This window comes from Trachinotus anak, unplaced genomic scaffold (assembly GCF_046630095.1).
Source record: "Trachinotus anak isolate AG129_WGS33_773 ecotype Australia unplaced genomic scaffold, CSIRO_AGI_Tana_v1 ptg000007l, whole genome shotgun sequence".
NCBI lineage: Eukaryota > Metazoa > Chordata > Actinopteri > Carangiformes > Carangidae > Trachinotus > Trachinotus anak.
The window spans coordinates 5,819,716-5,847,013 of NW_027273858.1; the positions used below are offsets into that span (position 1 = coordinate 5,819,716).

A 27,298-nucleotide genomic window follows, 5' to 3' on the forward strand; every position below is an offset into this window, starting at 1 on the left:
CATGCAAAACGCACCTTGTTTGCATTTGAGAACATGAGGCTGTTTTTCAGTCACAAGTCTTGCCTCAAATGTCTATGGAAAAGGATGGAAGTGATAAGTAGCAACAGAAGCCATGACGTGATGGAGGTCATCAGTCAGATTCAAAACCGCAGCATCATTAATGCAACTTCTGTGTGCCGGTTTGCATATAAAGAGTAATGTGCTGACAGATGTGAGACGGCATAGTCTTGTGTTTAAAGTTTATACTGTTTGGCGAGGTTTGCATAGTGGCACTAAGAAGCAGAGAACTGTTAAGAGTGAGAGGGATAGAAAAATAATTAGTCTCCAGTGTGTGTGTGTGTGTGTGTGTGTGTGTGTGTGTGTGTGTGTCTGTGTACTAGTTTGGTGCTTGTAAGTGTACCCTTGTTTAGAGAGCTATTTTTGAGAGGCAGCATAGTAAGTTGTGGTAACCAAACAAAATCACATGAGCGTTTTGGAACGGGCTGACTCAATGTTTCCACTGTGAAAAGAAAGAGACAAGAAGAAGAGAAGGAAACCAAGATGAGAAATTTGAATCCTCTGCATCATAAATGTGTCTTTTCCCAGAGTCTTGATGCAGAATGAGTCGCAGTCTCCAAACCCACATATAAAAATATAGCAAATACAGGAGATGGAGGAAAAGTGAACATCACCTTTTTTTTTTTCTTTTTTACCTCATCTTTTGTCCAATTGTGTGCAATGATTTTCCAGCTCCTCCTGAATGTCCTAATGAAATACTGAAAACTAGAAGAGTGCAGACCTATGCCAAGCCAAACAACATGCACCAGACTACAGAGAAAAAAAATTTCAAATTCATTGTAAATGATCCAGATCAACCCCAAAATTTAATAGGTTCTCCCCTGGCCCATGACCCATCCCTCCATCAAGTTTGGTGCAAATGGGTTCAGTACTTTTTGCGTAATCCTGCTGACAAATAAACAGACACGGGTGAAAACATAACCTCCTTGGCAGAGGTAACAACACACATGAAAAATCTCTTCAGTTTTGTCTTGTAGTCCACTTAAGTATTTCTTCTCATATTTGTTGCTTCTTAAGTCACAGCTGAACCCGAAAAGTCTCTAAGATGGTGCATTCAAGAGCTAGTGGGAAATTCTGACACCCTTGACTTTGAACCTATGTTAGAGAGCAGCGCTACCAAATTTCCACATCCATGTTTGTTTATCATCTGTCCTCTAGCTTTGATTTACTGCTGTACTGCAAGAATCCAAATCTTGGATGTTGGAGCTTCCCAGTGACTAATCACCCTAGAAGATTTATTAAATTAAACTTTCAGTTGCATTACAATCATATAACCGATGTAAAAAAAAAAATGCAACATGATTTTCATTATGATGTATTCATACACCTGCTGTATATCAACTTTCACCTCAGAGGAATGAAAACCAATGGCAGCCTGAAAAAAGGTATTATGAATGTAAAATGTGGGATATTGGAAAATTAAGTATTTTGGATAAAACATGCAATTAGCATTATCCTTTAAAACAGATCCGCAGATGTTGTGCACTAGTTGTTTAATCTTCTTTGATTGGTTGTCAGGATGACTGCGTGGTTGTGTCACTGGTGCACTGACTTAACTGTCTGACTAGTGGATTATTTGATTGGATTATCTAGTACATTTATTTGGCTTGGTTTTTCATTTTGCATGTTCATCACTGTCTTGTTTCATTGCATCACTATTGTGTGTATGTGTGTGCACATACTGTACATGATGGTGCCTGCTTGTGTGTGCGTGTGTGTGTGTGTGTGTGTGTGTGTGTGTGTGTGTGTGTGTGTGTGTGCGCGAGATGAACCACTTGTTAGAAGCCTGCAGAGTTGCAGTGACAGTAGGAAAATGATTTGTGGCAGCAGGTTTTCTATTCTCAGACGATGGAAGGGGTCATTTGAGGTAAGAGTTCAAATGAGGAAACTATTAGAGGAGCCACCAGTGTGAGTCACGTGTGTGTATTTCCTTTTCTGTAATCCTTAGGTATAACGTTGAAAATCAAGAGTGTTTGGTGAAACTGGTTTTGGCTTCATGTCAGATTCTCAGCCTGCAGTTTGTCAGCTGAAAAGTACATCTGCTTCTGATTGCAGTGGAAATCATAGCTCTCAGCCTCACTGTGAAATACAACCAATCACCCAAATAACAGACCCATTGTCTGCATGGTGTTTTTAGTTATTTGTATTCCCAGAACATTTGACTTACTGTAACCTGTTTGACATTTCTGTTTGTGTTTGGATTAAACAAACAAGATACAACATGTTAATTTATGCGTTTCGGTGGTGCCATAGCTGTGTTTTTTTTACCTTTGGGCAGAGCAAGACTAGTTGTTTTCCTCTGTGTCCAGTCTTTATCTTAAGCTTAGCTAAGAGCCTTCAGGATCTAGCTACATACTTAAAGCACAGACATGATAGTGATATCAATCTCCTCATCTTACACTGTTAAAGGTGCTCATTTATAAAGGTGTTAATGTGGGACAATAATCTGATCACTCATGATCTGATCCAGAGCTGCTTTGATACAAAACACACAGATGCTGGTCAGAAGTAAACACGTCAATTGTGTTAAACCACATACATCAAGTCTCAGCTCCTCCCAGGTACACCACATCCTCCTGTTATGCTGTCATTGACAGTTTCTCCTCATCTCCTCACTCACCTCATTAGCGGTAAATGTAAAATATAGCAAGTGGCAACCACAACGACAGAGAAGAACCCAATGTGGAAGGACATCAAGAAGTTGAATTTTATTCAACCATGCACAATTGCTTAACCAAAAAAAACTATCCCCTTTCCTATTTACATAGTCAGGTATGGAGACATCAATAGATCCACAAATCAAACATGCAGTAGTGAAACAAGCTGTCACTAAGTTTGCCTTGTCTCTTTAGACTCGTAAGCGCAGTCTCTTCAAACTTGAGACCATCTTGACAGTGAGATCATTACAGTGGTTCATGAGGTGAGGAAAGAGCACAGGAACTGTGCCAGCTTAAAAACCACAAACCTTGTGTGTCTATCCAAAGCTGCTTCGTGGACAGACAAGTCTCTAATGTGCAAAAATGATAAACACTGCTGTAAGCAAATTAACATTATTAAAAATAATGTCAATGTTTCCACAACAATAAAGTATAATTACATATCTAGAGGCCAGAAACCTGAGAAACTAAATGAGAGAAGGAAAATTGCAACCCTTTACTGCTTTTACTACTATTTTCTGTTGGAAATCCACTGAAACTTTCTGCTCAAAACAAAGGTGAAGCTCTAATCTGTGATGTCAAACAACAAACTCTGGAGCTCGTGTGCCAAATGAAAGGGGAGACTGAATTAATGGGTATCCACCTCTTTTACACCCACATGAAACTTGATTTATGATAATGGCAGAAGTCCAGGTTGTGGAGATGAAACCAAACCCCCAGAAATCAATGTTTGGAGAGTTTGCTCTTCACTTCACCGCCAAACACAACAATCCTGTAATGACATTCAGGGAAATCAAGGCCTGCTTTTAACTCCCTGCTGCACCTACTTCCTACACTGGTGTCTCCTCAAATGTTGATTCAGAGTTAGAAAGTTCATGACATGACGATGATTGCTGGAGAAAAAAATGATAAAATTTTATGATATCTTATTTTCTTATTCTAATTATTCATGGTGGATTTAATTTAAACCCCTAAACGATAATAAAATGACAAGAGTCTGCAGCCATGCTAGCAGCTCTTTGATGCTGCACAGTGGTGCTTTGAACCAAATGCTAAGGTCAGCATGCTAACATGCTCACAGAGACAATGCTAATATGCTTATGTTTTGCAGATATAGTGTATATATGATCTTGTAATAGTATACTGATATAAAATGTACCATGGCAAGTGTACACAGAATACAACTGAGGCTTATAGGAATGTCATTAGTTTTGCAGGTATTTGGACAAATTGAAATTTGGATTGAGCTATAAAAAGTTAAGTATGTACATCAAAAACTTTCACGGTAGTCCATCAAGTAGCATGTCTCAGATATAGAGAGATATGTGAAATTACAAAGTGTTGAGCCTGCTAGCTAGCTATCCAAAATGTTTGGAACTATTGGGATGATGATTTAATCGTATTCAATGTTTATACATACAAACTCAAGTGTGTGATTTACACACTCAGGTCTGATTTTTCTTTTTTTTTTCTTTCCCTCCTGTTGCTATTACACCAGCTCATGGTGAAGTAGTGAATTGTTTTTCCCTCACAAGTCTCAGCGCCTTGGTTAAGTTTATCATAGAGAAATGAACCATGCTTCCATATCTGGGGAAATCACAATATGCGTGATTGGTTGACTCCAGGTTGTTGCTTTGTGCGTCCTTTCTGCACCTTTATTACTTCCCCAGGTCGCACTCCCAGGCGACGTTTGAGTCTTGAGTAACTCGGCATCACCAGGACGTTATCGGGAGGTAAATTCCATTTGCAGTGAATGATATCTTGCATGCCTCTAGTGTTTGAGTCTGTTTTTGAATGGGAGACCCAAGACCCAAGGTGCCCTGTCGATGCAGCGTATCACTTCTGAGGATGCTAGAGTGGATTTCTTTCTCCAGTCCATGAATCTATCAGGCGTGTCAGAATGGTTCTGTAAAGGGAAACAGTCAGGTTTTGTTCGAAATAAGTATTCTGCCAGTTCTTTGGTCATCTCTGACCTGTTTGTTTAACTTGGTCTAAGTCAAAAGCAGAATTAGAAACAGATCATGATTCATCACAGGGTTAACTAGTTTTCCCCTCACCTGTTTCCTTCTCTGGCATTAGAGGTTTCTGTGGCTTTTGGCTCGCTTTTCGAATCAAACCACACAGCTTTGATATTCCCTTCTCTCTCTCTCTCTCTCTCTCTCTCTCTCGTCCTTAAAGATCCTGTTTTTCAGAGTACAGTCTTGCCCCGGGGCAGAAGGCTTCTTCTGTGCCAGTCAATGTCTGGATGGTATTGTACAGTCCATCCGGTAGGGCTGTATTTGAAGGGCTTCGTGCCAAAACAGGACATCCATCTTCCAGCGGAAAAACTGATTCCTCCGCTAGTAAATGTCTTAGTTATTCTTGTAAATTCTTCAGTCAGAGTGTTAGGTTTCCTTTTTAAAGTTTTATTTATTACAGCAAACAGCAGCTGAGGATGGATTTTTTTTAAAGGATTGAAACGGCTCCAAGATTTGTCAGCTAAAAGCTACACAGTTGAGCCACAACCTTCTGCTCTCGGCCAATTGGAGCTATTTTTGCTCTTTTACAACAAGTTCATTAAGTTAATGAGAAAAGTTCTCAGTCAATCCCATGTTTTGTTCTTAACATAGCTTTGAAATGGAGCTAATAGGGAAATATGGTAAGTAACTTGGTCTCAAAATATCAGCAAAATCTTTTGTTTGAGTCGAAGTTTCCTCTACTATTATTAGAGGTGTTTTTTGGTGTAAGCGGAGTTACCAGATACATTTCATTCATTGTGGAGATCCCCACCCACCTTTCCACTTTTCCTCAGCAACAGGAACCTTGCTGTATTTATTTTGGGGCCAAGCTTCCCGGTGAGCCTCCACCCAGGGGAAATGTCCTTTCTCTTCTGTCAATGGGGCAGAAGCTGCTGGTGCTGAAGTGATGGACTGAGGCCAAGGCAGAGGGCTGTCGACTGCCGGGATTGAGATCAGAAAAGAAAACACCTGCTTCAGTCAACAGCGTGCCAAATGTGTTGGAATGACTGTGGATTGGTGGTGTGAATAGCAGGAGACAGGAAAGACAGCTGAGCCACACAATGTCAATGAACTATTACGAGTCCAAACCAGAACTACAGCAGGTGATTTCACTTTTTAACTCAATTCTCTACTTGAGGCCAATAAAATGTTTTACGGCAGAAATGCGTGAGGACTGGACAGCTCAGAATAACCATGTAACGAGATCTTGCACAATCCAGTATGAATCAAACCAGTCTCAGTTTGACTTGCTTTGGCTTTCTGTAAACTCAGCCTTCGGTGGCCACGGGTCTTGAACGAGACTCCCATCAGAGTCTGAAGAAGAAATCTGCGGAAAGTCTCGCCTGAAATCTGTGAATGTGTAGCTAGACCCATTTAAGTAAAGTATGTAGTTCGTGAAGTAGTAAGCTGATTTTTAAAGAGGCACTTCACCAGTTTTACACATAAAGGTCAGTTTATTCATCATGGAGAGTATTGATCAGCTAGTGAAAACAGCTAGTGAAAACAGTCCAAATGTTTTGTGGACTGATGAATCAAAGGTTGAATTGTTTGGGAAGAACATGTAGCACTATGTATGGTGTAAAAAGAACACCGGATGCCAACATGGAAACATCATCCCAGAGGCTAAGTTGAGTGGAGGGGGTCTCTTCATTTGGGCTTTGCTGCCTTTGGGACTAGAAAGCTCACCATCACCAAGGAGAAAATGAATTCCCAGGTTTATCAATGAATCTTGCAGGAAAATGTCAGGGTGGCTGTCCACCTGCTGAAGCTCAGTAGAAGCTTGATGCAGCAGGACAATGACCCTAAATCGTTAAAGTAAATCTCCTACACAAAGACTTCAAACAAAGAAAGTCCACCCTTGAGTGGTCCAGTCAGAGCCCAGACCTTAATCCAGTAGAGATTCTGTGGACTCAGCTCAGAGAGTGGCTTACACCAGACATCCTGAGAATATGTCTGAGCTGAAGTAGTTCTGTAGGTAGAAATTCCTCCTGAACATCGCGCAGGTACTGGAAGAGCTTGGCTGAGGTTGTTGCCGCCAAAGGAGATCAGTTCAATCGGTTATTAAATCCAAGGGTTCACTCGCTTTTTCCACCAGCACTGTGAATGTTAATGATTACGCTCAATAAAGACACAAAAAATTGTAATTGTCTGTTGTTACCTTAAGAACCTTGAGTTTGTCTGCACTTGTGACTTAGTTGAAGATCAGATCGCATTTTATCACCAATTCATGCAGAAAACAATTTAATGGTTCACACTTTTTCTTGCCACTGTCCATACTGCAGAACAATCTCAAAAAAACGTATGCATTCATGGGTGCCATCTTTTAAAGTGGACAGTTAAATATTTTTTCTATATCTGTAGATGCTGTAACACTCTGGAAATGTGATTAAAGTAAAGATCGGAAGCCCTCAGACAAATTCATCCTGTAGGAGAACGCCACACACATATAAACACACCACATTGCACATATGCATACATGCACACACTAACATAAAGAAATCATGCCTGGAGCTGCGGAGAGTAAAGAGAGTTGTGGCAGGATGTTCAAAACTGTACTTACCTGCTTCCTGTGGATGTAAACAGTATGTACAGAATGCGTGTCCCTTTGATTTTAAATCATCAAGGGATCCCTCTGTAACACCTGATGTATGTCACAACACACTCAGAACGTTTTGGGAAATGAAAACCTGCCATGCAAAAGCTAATGAAAAACAATTAATTTGGACATGAATAACTTAATGAACTGGATGTGCTGTTCAGTATGTTAAATCTGCAGGTGTTATCAATGTAAACTGACCATCCTTACTGCTATATGTATTACTGTGACAAACTACTCAATTTTCTAGTGATGTCTCTACCCAGTGGTTGAGAAAAGGATGTTTCATTCAGCTTTGTGGGACCATGCTGCATATTTATCTCATTAATACTGTAACGTCTCTTCTTCTCTCTCCTTTTTGTTGCAGGGTGTGGCAGGCGGACATAGACATGTTGTGATCCACCCGAACCAGCTGCCCCACATCCACCAGGAGCCTGTCGTGCTGTTATGCGTGGGTCTCCTGCTCCTCGTGATAGGACGGATAATCTACTTGCAGGGCAGTACGAACAGCCAGGACCACTCTCAGGTTTAGCCTTTGGAAAACCCGGCAGACGTAGCATTTGTCTTAAATAATGTATCTGTGTTTTCAGATGTATTACATCTTGAATCTTCTTTTTTTTGGGGGGGACCTAATTTTTATTCTCCATCCTTCGGTTTTGCGAATGAGAAAAGAGATATTGGACTCTGATCTTAATTTTGATGGAGAATGTTTGTTAACATTTTCAAGGAACTCTAAAATGCCTATAGTTTTGTTTTTGCACCTGTGTTTTTGCTTCACGGTCTCTAAGCCTTCGCAATGCTTCCAAAGAGCCGGAATTTTGCACTCCTTTCCAACGCAGCGACGGTCATGTCACCTAAATATGCGTCTCTGCAAAATGACACCTGTGCCTTGTACAGTTTCCTTTTTACTTTTTTTTTTTTTTTTTTAAGCTTCTTTTAAGATGTTTTTGTTGTACAGAGCTTATGAGTTCCTTGGGTGATCAACTCTGCAGACCCAGGGTTGTTAAAGTATATGGGTCCAGTAAACAAAATTTTCCCCAATCTTTTCCCTCTGACGGTCACAGACAGGGAAAAATGATCTTGCACTCCTGTCACGTGAGGATCCAGCATGCAACAGCCTCATGACCTGTGTGGGAACCAACTGGGCCAAAGCTAGCGTTTTTTAGCCAACTTTTTTTATCACACAATGTTCCTAAACTACTGTGCCATTTAACTATAGCATTTTCTGCCACAGAGATGTATCAACTCCCGATATATTGAGTTCTTAATTACACAGATACACAGACTTTTACAACTACAGCCCCATTCAGACTAGTTTAAGATCCCAGGGAGAGGTGAGGTGGGTAATGAAATATTTGCTGTGGTCCTCAGCAACTAACTAACAGCTTGTCCAGGATGGTATTCATGCTATGGACAATGTGTTCCAGCAATTGGTTTGGGAAAGACAGGAATATTCTGAGGGACGATCATCATCACCAGCTCAGCTGATCAAACAAAATATCAGGAAAAGCAGATCTTTGTTTGCAGAAGCAAATATTTGGGACTGTATATAATTCCTGTGGCAGGGGGAAAAAATGCACTCAGGACTGATCAGTGTATACAATATTATAATTATCCAACTATCCCTAAAAATGAATTGTGTTCGAATGCAGCTTAATGCTGTACTTGTCTGCATTAATGAGAAAGTGTCTTTTTGTTTAGTGTCATATTTTAGTTCCCTGCATCAAGTTTGAGCTTCAGCAGCTCCTGCTTCCGCAAATATATAATCAGGTAATCTGTAATCCAGATTATTGTTCCTTCAAAGGTACTTTAAGTAGATGCACGAAAACTGCAGATTTTAATAAATGACAGAAGTTTTCTGAACAAAAATATGTATTATAGAAATTTCTATTCTTGGAAAATTGCAAAATTAATGTTTTATCCATGTATTTCATGAGTACTTTACAACTTATTAAACGGCGACTGGTACACAATAGATAGTATGACCTGTTCATGTGTAAACTGAACCTGTCCAGACAGGTTCTATCCTCTCTATTGTTTTTAAAAAAAAAAATGTAGCCATTGATAATAGTAAATTGATACTGGGCCAACCTTCCAGTGACTGATACCAGCCTTCCTTTATACAGAAAAGCCTGTGTGTTTCTGTAACCACTACAGCCACTAGGCACATGATTCACCCCCTCCACACACACACACTAAAGTTTACCTTGAAAGATTTCCAAGAATTTCCAAACCACTGTTATCACCAAATACTTCATGTGTACGTGGAATCCTAAAAAAATGACAGTAAAGAAAGCATTAAGGGGCCTCATTCCCCTCTTTGCTCTGGTTGTGTTCAGCATTAAAACAAAGATTTTGCACATTAATAATGAGAAGCAGGAGCAGAATACTTCACGTTACTACAACGATGAGACTTTAATACTTAATACTGAGCTGCCCAGTTCGTGGAGTTAAACTCAAAAGAACAAGATGATGAACAAAATTGATAATCAGATCATCTCAAGCATTTAAACAGTGTAATCTCCTGCTGCCAGGTTTGCTCACATTCTGCCTTTTGTATTTACAAACCTTCGTTTAATGTTGTTTCAATATTCAAAGCATTTTTTTTTCTGTAGTAAGAGATCAAACGGCACTGTCTTCCACTGTCCTGTGTCTCAGCCTCTGGGTTTACCATTAGCCGCCGGACTGAACGTAGCTGACATGCATTGGTTTGTTGACAAGGTCGTGCTATCCGTTTACTAGCGCAGTGATTCAGACCCGGCCAAGTCACCTCACGCCTGCCAGGTCATTAAACACTCAGAGAGAGAGATTTCTGGACAGAGACCAAACACTGAATAATGCAGAGTCAAAGAGGGTTTTTGTTACTGACTGGTTAGCTAACATTAGCAGCAACATGGTGATACAGGCTTCAGATTCAATACATTCATTCTTACCTTTGTGTTTAATAAAACATATCAGTTCTGCCCATTGTTTTTTTTTTTTTTTCTTTGTTTGTTAGTTTTTTTTACTTATTAGGTTTTGGCTTGTGATTACTAAAATGCCTGTTTGCAGTTACAGCTGAGTAAAACTGACCCCAGAGCAATGACAAACAGCTTGTGAAAGTGTGAAAACCCTATATGCAAAAGATATGAAACACCTGCTCTTTTATATGCACAAACATCTGGATTTCTTCTTATTCGGAGGATGCAGTTTAAGTTAGGTTTATGTGTTCAAAGATACAGTTTTGAACAAGAATTATGCAAGGAAAAAAAAAAAATCCACCCAAGCACCTTATATTACCAAGAGTGCATGCATGCTCAGCAGGCGGGATGCGCTGCGCTGCTCTTTATCGTAGGCGGGGGAAGTTTACCAGATGTGCATTTGCCAAACCAACCAGTTAACCCTCATCAGTGAAGCCTTCTGTCTTGTAAAACCAAACCATAGTGTTTGAAAACACTTCAGATAAAGCATTAACATCTTAACCAGCGATAACAATAACCCAGACTGGGTGTGGGTTTGCCATTCTTCTGCCCATTGAGCTACACAGTAGTAAACAATGTTCATTGATACATTGTTAATGTTGACCAAAGAGATTTGTGCAAAACTGTTCTTTTCCTGGATGTTGTGGGTGGCACATGTGAAATATTAAAGTCTGTGTCGTGCTGTTTGTTGTCTTGATCGGTACCAATTAATCGCAAAATCACTTGCAGTGAGCGTCTGCTTCAGCCTGACTGGAGTGAAAATGGAAATGTAATTTGTTTTATGTTTGGCAAAAATCAGTCAGCGTCAGAAAAGTCCTTTACGCTCGATGCATTTAACGCTTTGCTCTTCAATTGAAGTTCATCTGTTTCGCATGAACGTCTGTGTCGGCAGCATCGCAGATACTGTGTTGTTATTTGTTTCCCATGTGCTGGATTTAATCGTCTGAAAACAAACTCATTCTGCTCCCTGTGAGGTTGCCCAGACAGCAACAGCAAATCAGAGCAGCAACAGAAGTTTGTTGTAACACAATCAATAACCAAACTCATCTGAGTATGTTTGACTCACTCCTGGGTGTTTCCACAGTTCTGTCAACAGCCATTCATCACAGATAAAATGTGATCCTGGCTTTCATCATTCCTAAACTCTCATTCCAGCAACTCCGTAACCTGTGAAATCACACGTTTTAATGGTCAAATCAGCTGTTCTGCCTCGGTTTCATTTTCTGACTTGCCACACTGAGGCGGTGGATTAGTGTCAGGTTGTCCGCTCAGTAACTGAAGACATGTTGACATTTGTTACTGCAGGCAAAATGTACATGGTGAAGACATGGGTGATTTCTTTCTGTGGATAAAGTCGACAGAAGGACCTGCTTTTGTACAGATGTAGAAACGCCTCGCGCTGATCCACCTCTGACGTGAAAACTGTCTCCTAAAACTAGTGTGTTGAGGACAGAAATCATGAAGTTATAAACAATGGATTAGACCTCCAAGTACACAAATATACAACAGCACCAGTGCATGAACCCAGGGGCAGGGCCAGAATCTGATTGGCCACCCAAAATTCCTTGTTGGAGAGTCAGTCAAACAACAAAGACACATGCAAAATGACCACAGAGATGTAAAATGACCAAAGTAGAACGGGCGGGTGGTCTTTTACATACCTGTGTCCAGAGGCCTGTTGTCTTATGATCTGTCCATGGCTGTTTGGAGTTAGAAATAGCAGCTATGTATTGATATTATCTCATATTATAATATTCAAATTAGTTTATTTGCAATTCATTTATGACCAGGACTTTAAATGTAAGTCCATTTTATACATATGTGCTCACCTTCTATGAAACTGTGCCCCAGCCACATCACAACCCGCCCCTGGGTAAAGCTAATTTTGTCCAGTTTTCATTCATTGGTCAGTGAAGTTTACACCCTCTTGTGTCATTACGTCCATATCTAATTTTCACCACGCTGTATCACACTACTTTCTGTTTCGAATTGTGTTTCCTCCTCGTCCTTTCCTGGTTGAGAAATGTGTAAAAATAAGATGAAACATTTCAGATCAGTGACATACAAGTCTCACGTCTCACGCTCGTCTTCCTGTGCATCAGATGTACTCGCTTCGCTTTTCCTCCGCTGTGACACTGAGAGCGCTGTGACTGCATGTTGATTTGTGATATTGTGCCATGTGAAACCTTAGACCTCATTTTGAAGTACTGTATTACAGCTGGAGTGTGAGAGGAGAGCATGGCAAGGAGGAAACCGAAAGATGAATTGCCGTCTTGTGAAACTGATATGGAAACCTGGTTATGTGTTGATTCACCGCCTAACTTTTAAAGGTGTCGCAGTACAGAAACAGTTGTGTGACATTCAGGGTTTTACTGGCTCGCATCAACTCTGCTGGAACCACTGCGACAAATTGAGCTGCAGATTTTGTGTTTGAGCTTTTAGGATTAGTGGCAGAGGAGAATCATTCAGAGTCTATGATCTTTTAACAGGAAAATGAAAATTTATACTTAATGTTTTTTTGTTTGTTTTTTTTTCCATTGGCTCTGTTAAAAAGTTAAAACGCATGAAGAATAAGAGGCCCAGAGAGACTGTGGTGTGTTGTGCTTTGCTGCAAATGCTGTACAGAAATGCATCTGTTGGAGCCTGTTTGTGCTGAAATAGAAACAAACTCACAGACTCCAAATGACCCAGTTCAACTGTAGCATTGATATTTTTTTTTTTTTGTTGTTGTTGTTGTTTATACTGTTATTTTACACTGAACATATTGTAATTATGCTGTTTTAATTTCTCCCAATAAAGCATTTTCATCTTTTTACATTAAACTGCATGAGGGTTTTATTTCATATTGTTCTTGCATTTTAATATTCACTTGTCAAATGTAGTTTGCTGAAGTGTGGAGGTATAGTTCTGAGGCACTTGAACATTAGTTGGCTATTTCCATATTTTTTGCTGCTTTGTAATTCACTACTGTGAGGGAAACATTTTACATTAACCTGACCACTGTTATTTCTTACTTTGCAGATTAAGAAGTTTATAAGATGTGATGATTTGTTATAGCAACAGATAACATGACGCTAGGTCGAATGTAAATACGATGCAGGTACACCATGAATATGCTAATTTATAGACTAATAATATATTTTTGTGAACTCTATGTATCTCAGCCTCATAGTTCATTTTAGGTCATTGCACTTTGTCCGCACAAAAGTTAATTTAGGTGAAACGAGAACAGATTTTTTATTTTATTTGAGTAACTGAGGCAAACTCTCTCTTGTTATTTTCTTCCCTTGTCTTATTGTGGTGTGTGTGTGTGTGTGTGCATATGTGTGCGCATGTGTGCGTGCGAGAGTGTGTGTGTGTGTGTGCGTGCGTGCGTGCAAGCGTGTGTGTATGTGTGCGTGTGTGTGCTCGCTCATCTGCAGGACAGGAAAGTACGGTGCCTTCCACAGCTTGGCACAAACACATGCTCAGATAATTATATGTCTTCCACACACAGACACTCATACACACAACTCATTAACACACACACACATTCACACACGTGTGTGTGAGTCAGAACAGCGGTCCAGCAGGGTGGATTCCTCCATCTGCAGAGAAAGAGAGAAGTAACAGTTTTAACCCTTTGTGGTTTTAAGGTGTGAGGACAAAAAGATTCAGATTTTACTTTAATGCAGGAGATTTGCTTTTGTTAAAAAACTTTTTTTTTAAAGTCCAACTGAAATTAAATTGCATTGCATATTTTCTGCTACAGCATCCAGATCTGTTCTGTAAAGGTCATGTCATGTGTACTATTTAGAGAAGAAACAGTGCTACCCAGGTTTTTGGACAAACGTCCCCTGTCTGTGAAATGATTTGATTTCAAGCTTATTAAAACTGTTCTATCATTAGAGATGACACTGACCGACAGCCAGACAGCAGCTACAACACATATTAGTTAATACCGTTGCATTTATAAACACTATATTAGCATGTAATAAATGGTTTATACCATTCTATGATGTAGTTGTAAGCAGCTGTAAGGACATTTTCTGTACAGTATTTGTCAACAATCATAGCTTCTCCTATGAAGACATACTTTATATTTTCACAACTGTGCTTTACTGTTGTCATTGATTATTTGTTTATGCAGCACCTTCCACTTCTGGGTGCCCACAGGAGGAGTTAAGTACATTAATGAACACTCATGTCTGCTTATGTCTTGTCTCACATGTCTTGTGTTCATCAGCTTGCTGAATGAGCCACTACACAAACATCCACCAAGAAAAACATACACTGCAATTGCCAGTTTGCAAGCTAATTAGCGAACTTGCTATTGGTTGTACTGCATCAAACAGAACTGCTGTTTTTTTTTAATGCTAAATGGTTTGGTCTTTATACACATCACAGCAACATCATGTCTGTGTTCAAAGAGACAAAGAGCCAAAGACAAAGAGGGCCCCTGCCACAAGCCCTAGATCCTAACTGGTCCCCAAATGCACCGGGTTCAATGTGTAGCAATCGGTTTACAGCACTTCAACTGAAACTTTGGCAATATGGGAGTATGCATCACTAAAACACAATATCAGCTGACATAATAAAGACCCTGACTCCTGGAACACACTGCCTGCCTCGTGTGTGCGTGACGGCTATCACCCCGCCGAACTGCTGCAGCTGACACATGTGTGTCCCCACCACCAGCCTCCTGCATCGCGGCTACTGCCACCTCTATCTTTGCAGACGCTTTGCACCATGCTACTGTCAGCATTATGAGCTTAAGTCATCAACATTAGCTATTTAGCATAACTGTCTTTTATTTATGCTAATACCAGCAGTCATGTGACTTTTGTTTACTCTGGGTCAGAGTGACAGAGACAGAGACAGGCCGAACTGGAAAAAATACATGGTACACATGTAGCCTCCAATTTCTCCTTCCAAAACATGCATTTTCTGAAATGGTAAGAAAATATAATGTTTATATTTTTTATGTCGGTCAGTTTGACAGACATGAACGTTATGTAATGTTGCTGGTATGATGCTAATATCACTATCAACACATCTTTTACCCTTTATTTTAGAGGTTTTTAAAGATTAAAATTAAAAACAAAAACCCATCTTTTCCCCGTCTATTTTACTTGGAACAACAACGTGGATCACACGTGACAAATAGGTGAGGTGTTGAATTTCGAGATGATGCAGTGCAGCAAGGAGGAAATTCATTTTTGCCCCGGGGCCCCCCAGCAGTTAAATTCAGCCATGTATGTCAGATGAAGCAAGCAGCTAAAGCTATTTTAATGCACTGTGTTGTTTTGTTCAGTTCAGTTGCCTTTTGATGCAGGACACATTCTTCACGGTGAAGCACACTCCAATCCAATATCAAGACACTGTCGTTAGTAAAGTTATCAGAAGAAGTTTGTTTAAAATTTAGACTCTTTTTGTTCCCTCCAGTATTAAAAAATATTGAAAATACATTTGAATATGTTTTTGATTACAAAAAGGGATGACCATTGTGACTTCAGCAGGACTTTAAGTGCTCTTTTACTTTAAGGGTATAACATGAGTTATGTAAATGTAATTAAATGTAGTTAATACTTCAAGCAATAAATTATTGACCATGATTACACAGAAAGCACTTTTAAACATGGCTGCACTTGGCTTTTTTTTTCAGTGATTTCGTTGCAGCCAGCACCTCTTTCCTTTAAACTACCACTACCTACTGTGTAAAACACAGCAGGAACCAGGTGTGTACATAGTTTGCTTACTGTTACCTTTCACTCTCAACTCTCTCTGTCTCTCCCACACACACGTCAGTGAGTCAGTGAAGCAGCTCAGTCTGCTGTGTGTTTGCTTTGTTGGGGCCAAGAGGAAAACATATTCAGGATGCTGTGGTCAGAGACCTCCAGTCTATTCTCTTCCTCTATTGACTGTTGTCTGTGGGTGTGTGATGTGTGAGTCTCCAGAGCTGAAAGACATATTTAGACCCTTTAAAAGTACAAATATGATGTAGAAGTAATCCATTACAAGCACAAGTATGCAAGTATTATCAGCACACAACGGTGTGGTAAAAGCTTGGTTAGGTTTAGGTACAAATACGACTTCTTCGGGTTTAGGGAATCATTGTGGTTTGGGTCCATATAAGTGCTTTGTTAAGTTTATACAGGCTTGATTGTGATGGTTACAATAATAAACACATGGTTAAGATCATAGAACAATCCTGGTCATGGTTAAAAGAAACAATGATGAACAACCTAATGGATCAAAACCAGAAGTTCTGGTCTCACTCCAGCTTTCTATTTGCTTATTTTCCTCATGCAACATATTCAATATCCCACATGCATGTCAGTGTGTGTGTCCAGGTGTTAGCTTCTCGGCTAAAACACTTTACAGACTTCATACAGTGATGTTTTTGCAGTACACTGATTGGGTTGTGACAATATCAGATTTTCACTACACGATGATCACGGCCAAAAGAATTCAAGAACAATATTATCACGATATGCATACAAAATTTGAAAAATGATAATAATCCAATTAATCTTGAATTTATTGTGTGTTTTGTCTGTTTTTTTTGGCAAATGAGTTAGACTCAAAAACAAATGTAGGGAGATGGAAAGAATATCTGTAAACATAACTGTTCACAAAGCACTAAGGGGGGTTATGGTTGTCATTGCTAAATGTGCCAATATGAGGGGCAAAGAAAGATGGAAAAGAAAGGTTGCATTATCTGTGTAGAAAATTTTAGGTGAGGGCTGAGAGAGGAAGTTGACCTTACCCTGTCTTGGGCCTCATCAACAGGCCCTCTGTCTACACACACACACACAGACACACACAGACCCAAAAGCAGAACGTTGCCAAATGCTAAAAAATGTTTTGTTTTTTTTTAGGGCAGCTGTTTATTTGCATTTCTCCTGCACCGTGACATGTTTCTTTACACAGACACTTACGCCATGTGACCCTGGTCCTTTCTTTTTAATATTTTATTCTCCTCATTAAAATGTGGACTACTTCCCATGATACGTGATGTCCCTTTGATGAGCGCTGCAAAAAAGAAAGAAAAAAACACTTCCTCTTCTTTTCAAAAAGCTGTGGCTTCCAGAGAGAGTCTAGTCGCTCTCTCTCTGTCTGTATGTCTGTGTTTGTGTGTTCATGCACATACAGTATGTGAGCCTGTTTTCGTCTTGGCATCAAAGCATCTCTATATGTGATCAGCACTGCAGTGTCAGGCGCAGTGTTGCAGCTCTTTGGCTCAGTGTTACATCAGCCTCACTGATGCAGATATGCAGCTCTGTAGCAGTTCAGACCAATGTATACCACCAGACTCATCGAGGCAACTCAAGCCAGAAGCTCCAGAGTCAATTTAACAAATCCAAACTAATGAGGGGACAAACCACAACTGAGCCATAGCACAGGGAATGTAACCAACTTGACCAAACCGCTGCAAAAGAAAGTAGTGAAATGTAAGAGAACACACAGACACAACCAATTTAACTCAAACTAGTCCAAGATAACTTGATATGCACAGGAGACCATGCCACTCACACTAATCACAACATTCATGAGTAAATGAGGCCCGGACAAAACATGTCAGAGTAAACCAAACCACAAGACACCAAAACACCCCACTCTAAGAGAGCCCAGACATGATCCAATTTAAAACAACCAAATCAAACACGCCCAATTTAAAGGAGCTATTTGTAAGTTTTGCTGTCGCCATGTAGCTAATGTTAGCGTTGACAGCTGCCTTCCTATCAAGAAGGAATGCCCAAGCATCAATCTCCATTCTTTTACTCGGCAAGACTGTCTCCAGCAGTGGAAAGCAGCTTCTATTGCTTCTATTTCTATCACTTCTTCCACTAACGTTAGCATGCTGACCAGCTACTCTTAGCCCATCTCATCACTTTCCCATACCGTGTTACAGTGTCTAGTCTGCCCTGATGATATATTTATATTTTTTTTACGATACATGTTTTTGGGCATTTGTGCATTTCTTTGATAGGACAGTAGAGAGTGAGTCGGGCCAGTTGAGAGTTGAACCAGCAACTCGCCTGTTAAGAGCATTTGAGCTCACGTGGTGCGCGCCCTGACCACATGGCTGTCAGGTTGTCCTGTCCAGTTTTCCCTGAACAAGTAGTGCTGCGCAAAATTTATAAACAACTATTTAAATGAACCCACCAGTCATCAAAAAAACCTGAGCTAAATCTACTGATTCCAATTCACTTTCCAGCGATTTATGAGAAGACTGATAGCACTTTCTGTCTGTAGCAGTAAATATGAAGCTGGAGCCTGCAGCTAGCTAAGCAGTTAGCTTAGCTTAGTGCAAAGGAAGAAACAGCTACCCTGGTACTATCCATATGTAACAGAATCTGCCGTCCAGCACAAGCTCACTAATCACATTATTATTCACAAATCACTTTTTTATTTAATGTGCTAGGCTTAACCGGCTGTAGCTTCACATTTACCGTACAGACATCAAACTCTTGGCAAGAAGGGGAATGAGCGTATAAGTGTAAGTGTCAAACTAATCCATTAAAAGGTATCTATTATGCTTTTCCTTATTTTCCATCATGTATATGATATATATATGATATACAATGTCAGATGTTCATATTAAACCTGGCTAAAATTTCAAAAAATGAGGTAAATGAATGTAGAAGTAAACTCTGTGAGAGGAAAACCCAAACACAATGTCTTTAAAAAGTCTACTTAAGTAGTATTATAGGCATTTAATGTACTCTAGCATACAAATGACCATTGCAGGTTACTGTACAGTTGTCTGGTGACAGCAGAAAATAGTAGTACCCCTTAAACTTGATTAAATAAATAATATTTGTATATCCCAATAATCAACTATCCAGCTGAACTTATTAGCCCCGAAGAGCCCTGAGCTAAATGAGCTAACTAGCCAGACAGCACACCAAACTCAGGAAACTAACCAACCCAGAGTAAAGTTCACAGCATATTGTGCTAAACTAATTAGTCTGTTTGGTTCTATTGAGTCCTATTAGTCTGTGCTGCCTGACAAGTTGCCAAGTTTCTTGTCATGTTGACCAAAGCTGTGAGTCATGACTTCCATGATGAGACATTATGTACAGGAAAAATGAGACTGTGCAAATCTGCTAGAAAGACAAAAAAAAAAAAAAAGGTGGGAAAGTCAAAATATTTTGAGACCAACTATTCTTGATTTTTGTGCTTTTATATGATTTGCTCATGAAAAATTAAGATAATCAGCAGCCTTGAATGCTTGTCTGTGACTCACACACACACATGCAGGAAACATCTCAGCCCTCATTTTATGTACCTAGACTAAAACAAGAAAAAGAGACTGATAAAATAACCAGTAAAATAAAAGTTTATTGAGAAATTAAATTAATTGCTATTAAATATATATATAAGAACAATCTGGATGTGACTTTAATATATAAAATAAACAAGGGATAAAGGGTTAAATCTGGATTCAAAAATCTGTTTCATTAACTAGTGACTAAGAGACTTTGGACTTTGCGGGAATAATAGGGTCAGTGTTGTATATCAATATCACTGTTAAAAGTGTAAACATTGTTGCCCATTGTGTCTGTATACTTTCAACTTACTGTAAAAGGCAACAAACTGAACTGAGTTATTGGAAATGATAAATTGTGTTTGACTGATGCACTTCCTGTACTGGCTCTTGTGCTCAACTTAACTTCCTGTTTACAGCTCCAACTTCTGACAAACCCCTGCTCCTCAAATAGGAAATGCTACACACAGGCCTTCACACAGGCCCGAAGCCAATTGAGTTTAGGTAAGTGACTCAGGGATTTCACAAAGGCATTTCTGCTTCACTGGGAAACCTGAGAGACTGAAGTGTGGAAGTTTGCATAGGATCTCACTTTAGTTTGCGTTGTGTGGGTTGAAAGGACCAGCAATGTCAAGCCCATAGTATGATTTGCATGCATGTTGTTTACTATCAACATAACAGCTTTAAACATCTAACATCTAAAAGTCATTTAATGCTCTTTTATAGGGGGAAACTTGTGTAAACCTCTTGCTCATGAAATCCTCTCAAGACTGACTGGATAAAAATGTATGTATGTAAAACTGAACACAAGACAAATTTTTCATTTGTTGCACATTTGTTTCCTTTCTTTCTGTGTCCTATATACTCACATAAGGCCCTGGTGGGACCATTGTATTTCTAAACCTTTCTCTAAATGTTTTTTTATGACAGGAGAAAGACGATATGTGAATGCTGAAACAGCTACACAGGATCCTTTGTCCTCAACAAAGAACAGCACACTGGGGAGCTTGCACGGTAGGAAATTTTTCACTTCACAAAGACAGGATCAAAATCACTCACAGTTGCTGTAATTGTTCCAAGTCACTCGACGTCCTGAGGTCATATTTGTCTGTGCAAACAGGGTTTTAGCTGCAGAGGAGCTGACATTATAATAACAACAGTAGTGCTTTCTGTTTAGGTTTTAATTAACTTTCACTTATTCTTAATATGTTTGCTATGTTTCCTTTAATTTGCATTAACCCATGCTTCAGAAAATGTGCCATGAATAGGTAATTGGTGACTTTGTTCTCCAGGCTGGACTTTGGTATTATTCTTATTTTTAGCATTTTGGAAATTAGGATTTTATCAGTTTGCCCATGCTCTGAGATGGTTTACAAAGCCACACGTACATCTTCTTGTATGCCCTTTCTTACTACATATCCTGTGCCACTTGTATTGCAGTAAATGTGACATGTGAGTGTGACAAAAGCCATGTGAGTCTTGCAGGGCAAAAGGTCAAAAATACTTCCATACAGTTCAGGAAGTCAGTCTGTTTGCATTTTACAAATACAGAACTGTGGCATATGGATGTTTAAAGCTTGTCATTTTGTCCTCTCACCCAACATTAAGAAAATAACTTCTGATGTCACTGAGCCATGTAGAAAATATTGAAAGTCCAAATGAAGAGTTTTGACTTAGGGAAGTTTGGTGCTCAGCCCAGACTGTTGCCGTGCCCTCGGGGTTAATGACAGGTTTGTCTCACACAACATATAATCGCTGGCAGTTAGTAGAGCAAACACGTCATTCAGTGACTCACTGCAAGATTCAGTGTTATTCTGTCTCATAATATTCTTTCAGACAAAAGAAGCTGTTATTCTCCTTTGGTTAAAGAGAAGATAAATGACTCTTATTTAACACGTTTCAGAACTGCTTTCAAGTCTTCTTTGAAGACAGTTTTCATGTAGTTTTTATAGGGAAGTTCTCTGAAAGTTGAATTGATTACTTACATATGAAGAAAGTCAAAAAGCTCCTCTCATTCAAACAGGACACTGAATGCAGCCCACGTTTTGACTAATGTGGAAACAGCTTTTTAAAAATTATGAATAGTGGTCAGGGCTGTAACTACCATTGAAGACACTGAGGTCATGTTCTGGGATATTTAATGGGAATTTAGTCATTTAGCAACACTACCATTACAATCTTGCATATCTTATTTTATGGTCAGAGTCCGGTACTTTCAACAGATTTGAAATTTGATTTCCTTTTGGCCAACACAAACAAATAAATAAATAATTCTCTAAGAATTTTAATCCAGGCTGTATATAAATATAATGTATACATTTATATTGGTAAAGCATAATTTGACAGTTAAGTCAAGTGAACAAATGAAATATAAAAAATATATATTAAAAAAATATTTAAAAAAAAACAAGGACTTGGACTCATGACCTCAGTGGCCTGTTTGTAAAATCCTGAGCGCTGTTCCAGACAAGTCATGATGTTGCTATCATACTTAAATTGTTTAGGTGATTTTCAGATGACGCTAAAATTAAAATAGTAAAAAAATATATATATATATATAAAAATAAAAAAAATATAAGAAATATATATATATATATCACCTCATTGATATCTTTGTAATGGCTTCTGTTTCTGTTAATTTACCAACCCTTCAAATTGGACTAAATGCTGCAAAATGATGCTGTAAATCAGGTATCAAGGACCTTGCAAATGTTTTACACTGAACACACCCCTGCTGAGTGGAACCTTTCCAGCTGAAATGCTGCTTGGTTTGGACGTATTTAAGTGATTCATTAGTGAAAGTGGGCCAAACAAGATCAACTACAGCTGTGGTGCATTTACTTGATTATATGAAACAGATTTTAAAATGAAATAACTTTAATTTTACCACACACAATAGAATTTAACAGTGCCTTCATAGAAATGCTAAATTGAAAGTCCCATATCAAGACAGCTTTATTGGATAAATAAAAATTGAAAATGGTTGGGTAGATTAACAGTCCCTCACTGCATGTGTAGCTCTGATTAAGCTGTAACACACATTAAGGTTTTCCATCATAAGCCTTCCTCCACCTCCTCCTCCTCCTCCTGCCATGTGCCTCATTGCACAGCTCCGTAATATTTCATCAGCCATTTGACTCACTGTGAAGCAGGCATGCACACAAACACGTCTAATCTCTGTGAAGCCCGTGAAAGACCTTTTAAACTCCACTTAGGATAAAAATCAGGTACTGTTGCAAAAATTCAGCCACAGGTTTCAGAATCAAAAGCTTTCACATCTTCAAAAACAAAGGTATCAAAGCTGCTCCACCACCTCAGGCAACTAAACACCTTCACGCTCCTGAAATGTTTTTTTCTTTCAGGCTGAACTCTGGGGAAAATGATGGGAGATACACCTGACTAGAGTGAAAAGTTGAAAGGCTTATGCAACATCCTTGATCAGGTTTTCATTTACTGCTTTTATTTATTTTAGATCTACAGGGTTGCTTTGAGGGTCTGTGTTGCATAGCGTTGCATTTTGTTGTCGCTGTTGTCTTGTTTTTGTGTTTTTTCGCATCGTGTTGGGTTGCTTTCAGGTTGCACTGTGTTGCGCTGTATTGTGCTGCGCTGAGATAAAAATGCCTAAAACTGAGTGATGAAGTTAATCAGGGAGAAATAATTGCAGAAAGGGTGACAACTAAACTGGAGATGCCTCTAAAGGGACGCTGCACTGATTTGTTCACGTCAAGTTCAGTTCAGTTTTCACAAGGAGCACAGTGTCCTCTGTCAGTTTAGCTTTCCATAGTCTGGAAAAATCCCTGTTTGGGCTTGGAGACTAATTTTTTTCAGAAAGCCTGGCTCACAGATTGTGGGTGTGGGGTTTGAAAGACACACCAAGCAGGGAGGTTCTGATGAAATACCCTATTGTGTTGCATTGTGGGTAATGTAGGATTCGGTGTCTTTGGTTTTTGACCCAAACTTGAGACCAAGAATATCTCTGCCTCGATTTTGATTATTAATTTTTGAATCAGTCTCGTCTGGAGTGCCCCTATAAATATCTTGAAAGAAGTCTGGTAAGCATGTTTTCATGGTGTACTCATCTGGATCAGTGAGTCAGTCAGTAGGAATGACTTCACAGGGATATGAAACAGGAAGTGCAGATCAAAGAGGCTTTACTCTGCACTAATGTGAAACTATTAAAAGAATTAATTCATATATTTATTTAAAAAAAATAAAAAAACAAAAAATAAAAAAACAGTAAGAGTGTGTCCATTGTATCTCCAGATCTTCAAATGTTCCAGAAACATTTCAGCTTCATTGTCCACACATACCACAAACTTATTAACTGTGATTCTTGTCTGTTAAGAGCAAAGGAAGAAGTGGTTTAATGTTGTTAAAGAGCCACTTAGTCCACAGAGGGAGAAGGCTGCCATGGTTGGTTGGGTCAACAGTCGTACTTTAACAAAGGAGACCACTAATTGTTTCCTGTTTTTGTACCAACGCTGCAGTTAACATTGGTTTCTTTTAACCATTTGCCGTTGTTCTCCAGCCTCAAATCAAATGATTCATATCTTAACCATGGTAATGAAGATCCCTTAACCTTAACAAAGTAGTAATTTTGATGTTTCCCTAACCAAGTCGTTTTTGTGCTAAACTTAACCAGAAGTTAAAGATCCCCTCCAGGCATATGTTTAAGACATATCAGTCATTTGATATAAAGTTGTGTCCAATGTGGTTTTTCCACAAGAAAGTTTAATTACCTTGTTAAAAATTTAAAATTAAATGTACTCATTATCCCTCCCCGAAGAATCCAGAACCTAGTAATATGCCAGTGTTTTTTTATTTTAAAGGTTTTGGCAACACTTTATTTTACGGGTCCTGTATTTTCCAGCTAATTTCCTGGTAACTTTCCTCATAATGTCATAAAAAAAAAAAAACTAGCTGGTGATTTAGCTGTTACTTGCTAGGATGTTTCCAAGAAAACTCTACACAACTTGCTAATTAAATGGGTAATAATGAATTGCTAGTTTTTACAGTTATTTAATATGTATTCATTATGTTGAAGTTTTTAAGAAAAGAAATTGGGAATAATGTAGTAGGTCACTGAAAGATTGTTCATAAACAGTAATGCTTTATTTTACAGACGCACTAACTCCTAAACAACCATGTAGTTCCGAGACTGTTATTTTAGTTAGTTCAACTATTTGTTTTGAGTTTGTTATTGATTTCAATGAAATAAATTTGAACCCCGATGAATATTTATTTTTCATTCATTTATTATTGGAAACTTTATTCTTCATTTATGCATGTTTGCTTCACCTGCTATCCTCTGAATAAATGTGTTCAGGTTGTGCTAGCGTAGCATTTAGAAATAACTAGAAGTGTACTGACCAACTCTTTATATTTTACTTGTAATTAAAGTGTTACTGATGTTTTTTATTCACTGAAAAGCCCGTTCTCAGTGTATTCTTGCTGGAAGTTTCATGTTTCCACTTCACACTTGTCAAAGTTGCACATTGGAATATGACTCACCTCCATAGTGGTGTAAGACCAGAAAATGCTTTAATTTGTACAATGGAATCTTTTAATTGTTTTTGAAGATGCTGACAAACAATGTCATCCTGCCGATGGAGGCAACACACTGTCAAATACTTATGAAGTTATGTGTTAAGAAATTAACAATGTGTTTTGTTGTTTAAATTTGAGGACTTGCTGGTAAGTTCAATCACACCTATAGTTTGTTGGAGAAACCAACATAAATTATTGCTCTATACAAACATACTTTTTAGAAAAGGAGCTTTCAAGCGAGAAAGAGGAAGTAAACAGGAAAGGTAGTTCCACCAAAGTGAGTAAAACCTGTTGCTAACGTTAACCATGCCCTCTAAGATACCTTGATTTCCCAGAAATGGAAACCAATGCAGTCCGAATGAGGAAGTGGTGTTTATCACGTTGTAAGCCTTACATGTTATACGCTGTCGTAAGTTCATACATCAGAATTCTGTTCATGACTCATACTCAACCACAGTCTGAGGTAACTGGGCTTCTCGAGTAAATGTGAGTAAATCTTTCTGAGAAAACAGTGGCTTATATACAGTAAATACATCAAAACATCTGTAGAGACAACATAGCAGACAATGACCTGTCACCTATTGTTGGGTACTGTGTAGCTATAATGCAGAAGTTTAGGCTGAAGTACCTTGCAACATAAAATATATATATATATATATATATATATATATATATATATATATATATATACATTTAGAGAAAAAAACCTTGTCACAATTCTCCTTCAACAATGTCTTTGAGTCTGGTCTTTTTTTGCCAACATAATAATCAGCTGAATAATCATGACTATGTGAATCATGCCCTGCAGAGGGTGTACCCTTTCTCTGACCCATAACATGCTCAGATAACCTTCACCTGCAAAGATGAATGGATAATGCATCACCTATGCATCACCGCCACCATCATCATCAAAGTATGTGTTCACGTCAAGTCAATTCTGTTGGCACTGAACACCTTTTTAATTCACTTACTAATGAATAAGATGTTTGATCCTACACAGGCGGGTGACAAGTTTACAAAACCAATACCAGGATTACTGGTAGGAGGAGTTTCCATTAAAGATTAGCAAGAGCTAGGCATTGCTGATAGTAGCAGCTAACTAATGCAGACACTTGCATATGTCAATCTAATGACCTTTTCAAGAAATAAAAACCCATTTTCGAACTTGTTATGACCCATCTAACCACGTAATTACATCTCTCTATAGTAGCTGTCATGGTAGTGGCAGAATCCACCATTTCTCCTTGGGATTCCAGCTGCAATGCAACAATGCGAGTTCCCTCTCCAAACAACATATCACCGCTGTATATAACATTTACTGCTAATACAAACCCAACGTTTCCTACGGTGGCTGTTTCACATTAAAAGTTTTTAACTGGTGAAACACATGTGGCTTTTACCTAACCATTAAAACAATATTGTTTGGCTGTGCTGTAAACAAACTCAACAAGATTTGAACCAGTAAAGTGGAAAAAAAGCAGCATAGATTAAAATAATTTGGCCTCATGCAGAAAGACACAAAAACGGGAGGAAGGAGTACAAATAGCTGCAGCACCTGATTTTTAATCGTTGGCTGACCATGACGGTAAAGCAGAATGCATCTCCAATTTAATGGTGAGAAAGAGCAAGCAGCACTGTATTATCTGAGGGGGAGAATGGAAAAATTGTCTTGGCACTAAAAAAGTTGTGCTCCTGATGGTAATCTGCTGCAGGCTCAGTAGAAATCCCCCTGTGTGTCACAGAGGCTGCACATCTCAACAACAGCACAGTTAGCAGTGACAAAAACTGCAGTGCTTGGGGGGAAACAATAAATTTTCTACCTTTTTTTTTTTTTTCCTTTTTTTTTTTTTTTTTTTTACATATTTTAATTTGCATAAGCTACAGTAACAACCATGTCTTTCCCTGCTATTTACAGCCCGATTAGGCCAAAATATATTCAATCATAACCAATCAAAAGATGCTACTTTGCTGGCAGACAAGTCATTTGTAGTTGTTATGATGTGGACACAGTCTTCTTACAGTCAGATCAACCACAGCTACAGGCCTCCTCGGGGGTCATGGAAAATATGTGTCACTAAGCCAAACCAAAGCAAACAATGTATGGTTGAGTTCATGTGAGAATAGTCTCTCTGTATGTGTCTGTCTGCGTCTCTTCCTCTTCAGTTTCAATTCAGCATGTCTTTTTATCTCATTTTCATGAATCCATGAACTCATAATAAACACTGCCAGTC

At 38.8% G+C, this 27,298-nt stretch overlaps 1 protein-coding gene and 1 long non-coding RNA gene across 3 annotated transcripts in view; both read left to right on the plus strand.

Moving 5' to 3' along the window:
- bcl2l11 (BCL2 like 11) overlaps positions 1-13,082 on the plus strand; it is a 29,050-nt gene extending 15,968 nt beyond the window's left edge. For both annotated transcript variants that reach the window (XM_071480066.1, XM_071480065.1), the window contains exon 4: positions 7,675-13,082. In XM_071480066.1, coding sequence (XP_071336167.1) covers positions 7,675-7,839 — 165 coding nt within the window. In that variant the 3' untranslated portion in view covers positions 7,840-13,082. The remainder of the gene's footprint in view (positions 1-7,674) is intronic.
- Positions 13,083-17,166: 4,084 nt separating this feature from the next.
- On the plus strand, positions 17,167-25,691 carry LOC139622637 (uncharacterized). Its single transcript, XR_011691356.1, has 3 exons — positions 17,167-20,024; positions 20,247-20,306; positions 20,451-25,691. It is a non-coding gene; the product is annotated as an uncharacterized lncRNA (long non-coding RNA).
- The last annotated feature ends 1,607 nt before the right edge of the window (positions 25,692-27,298 follow it).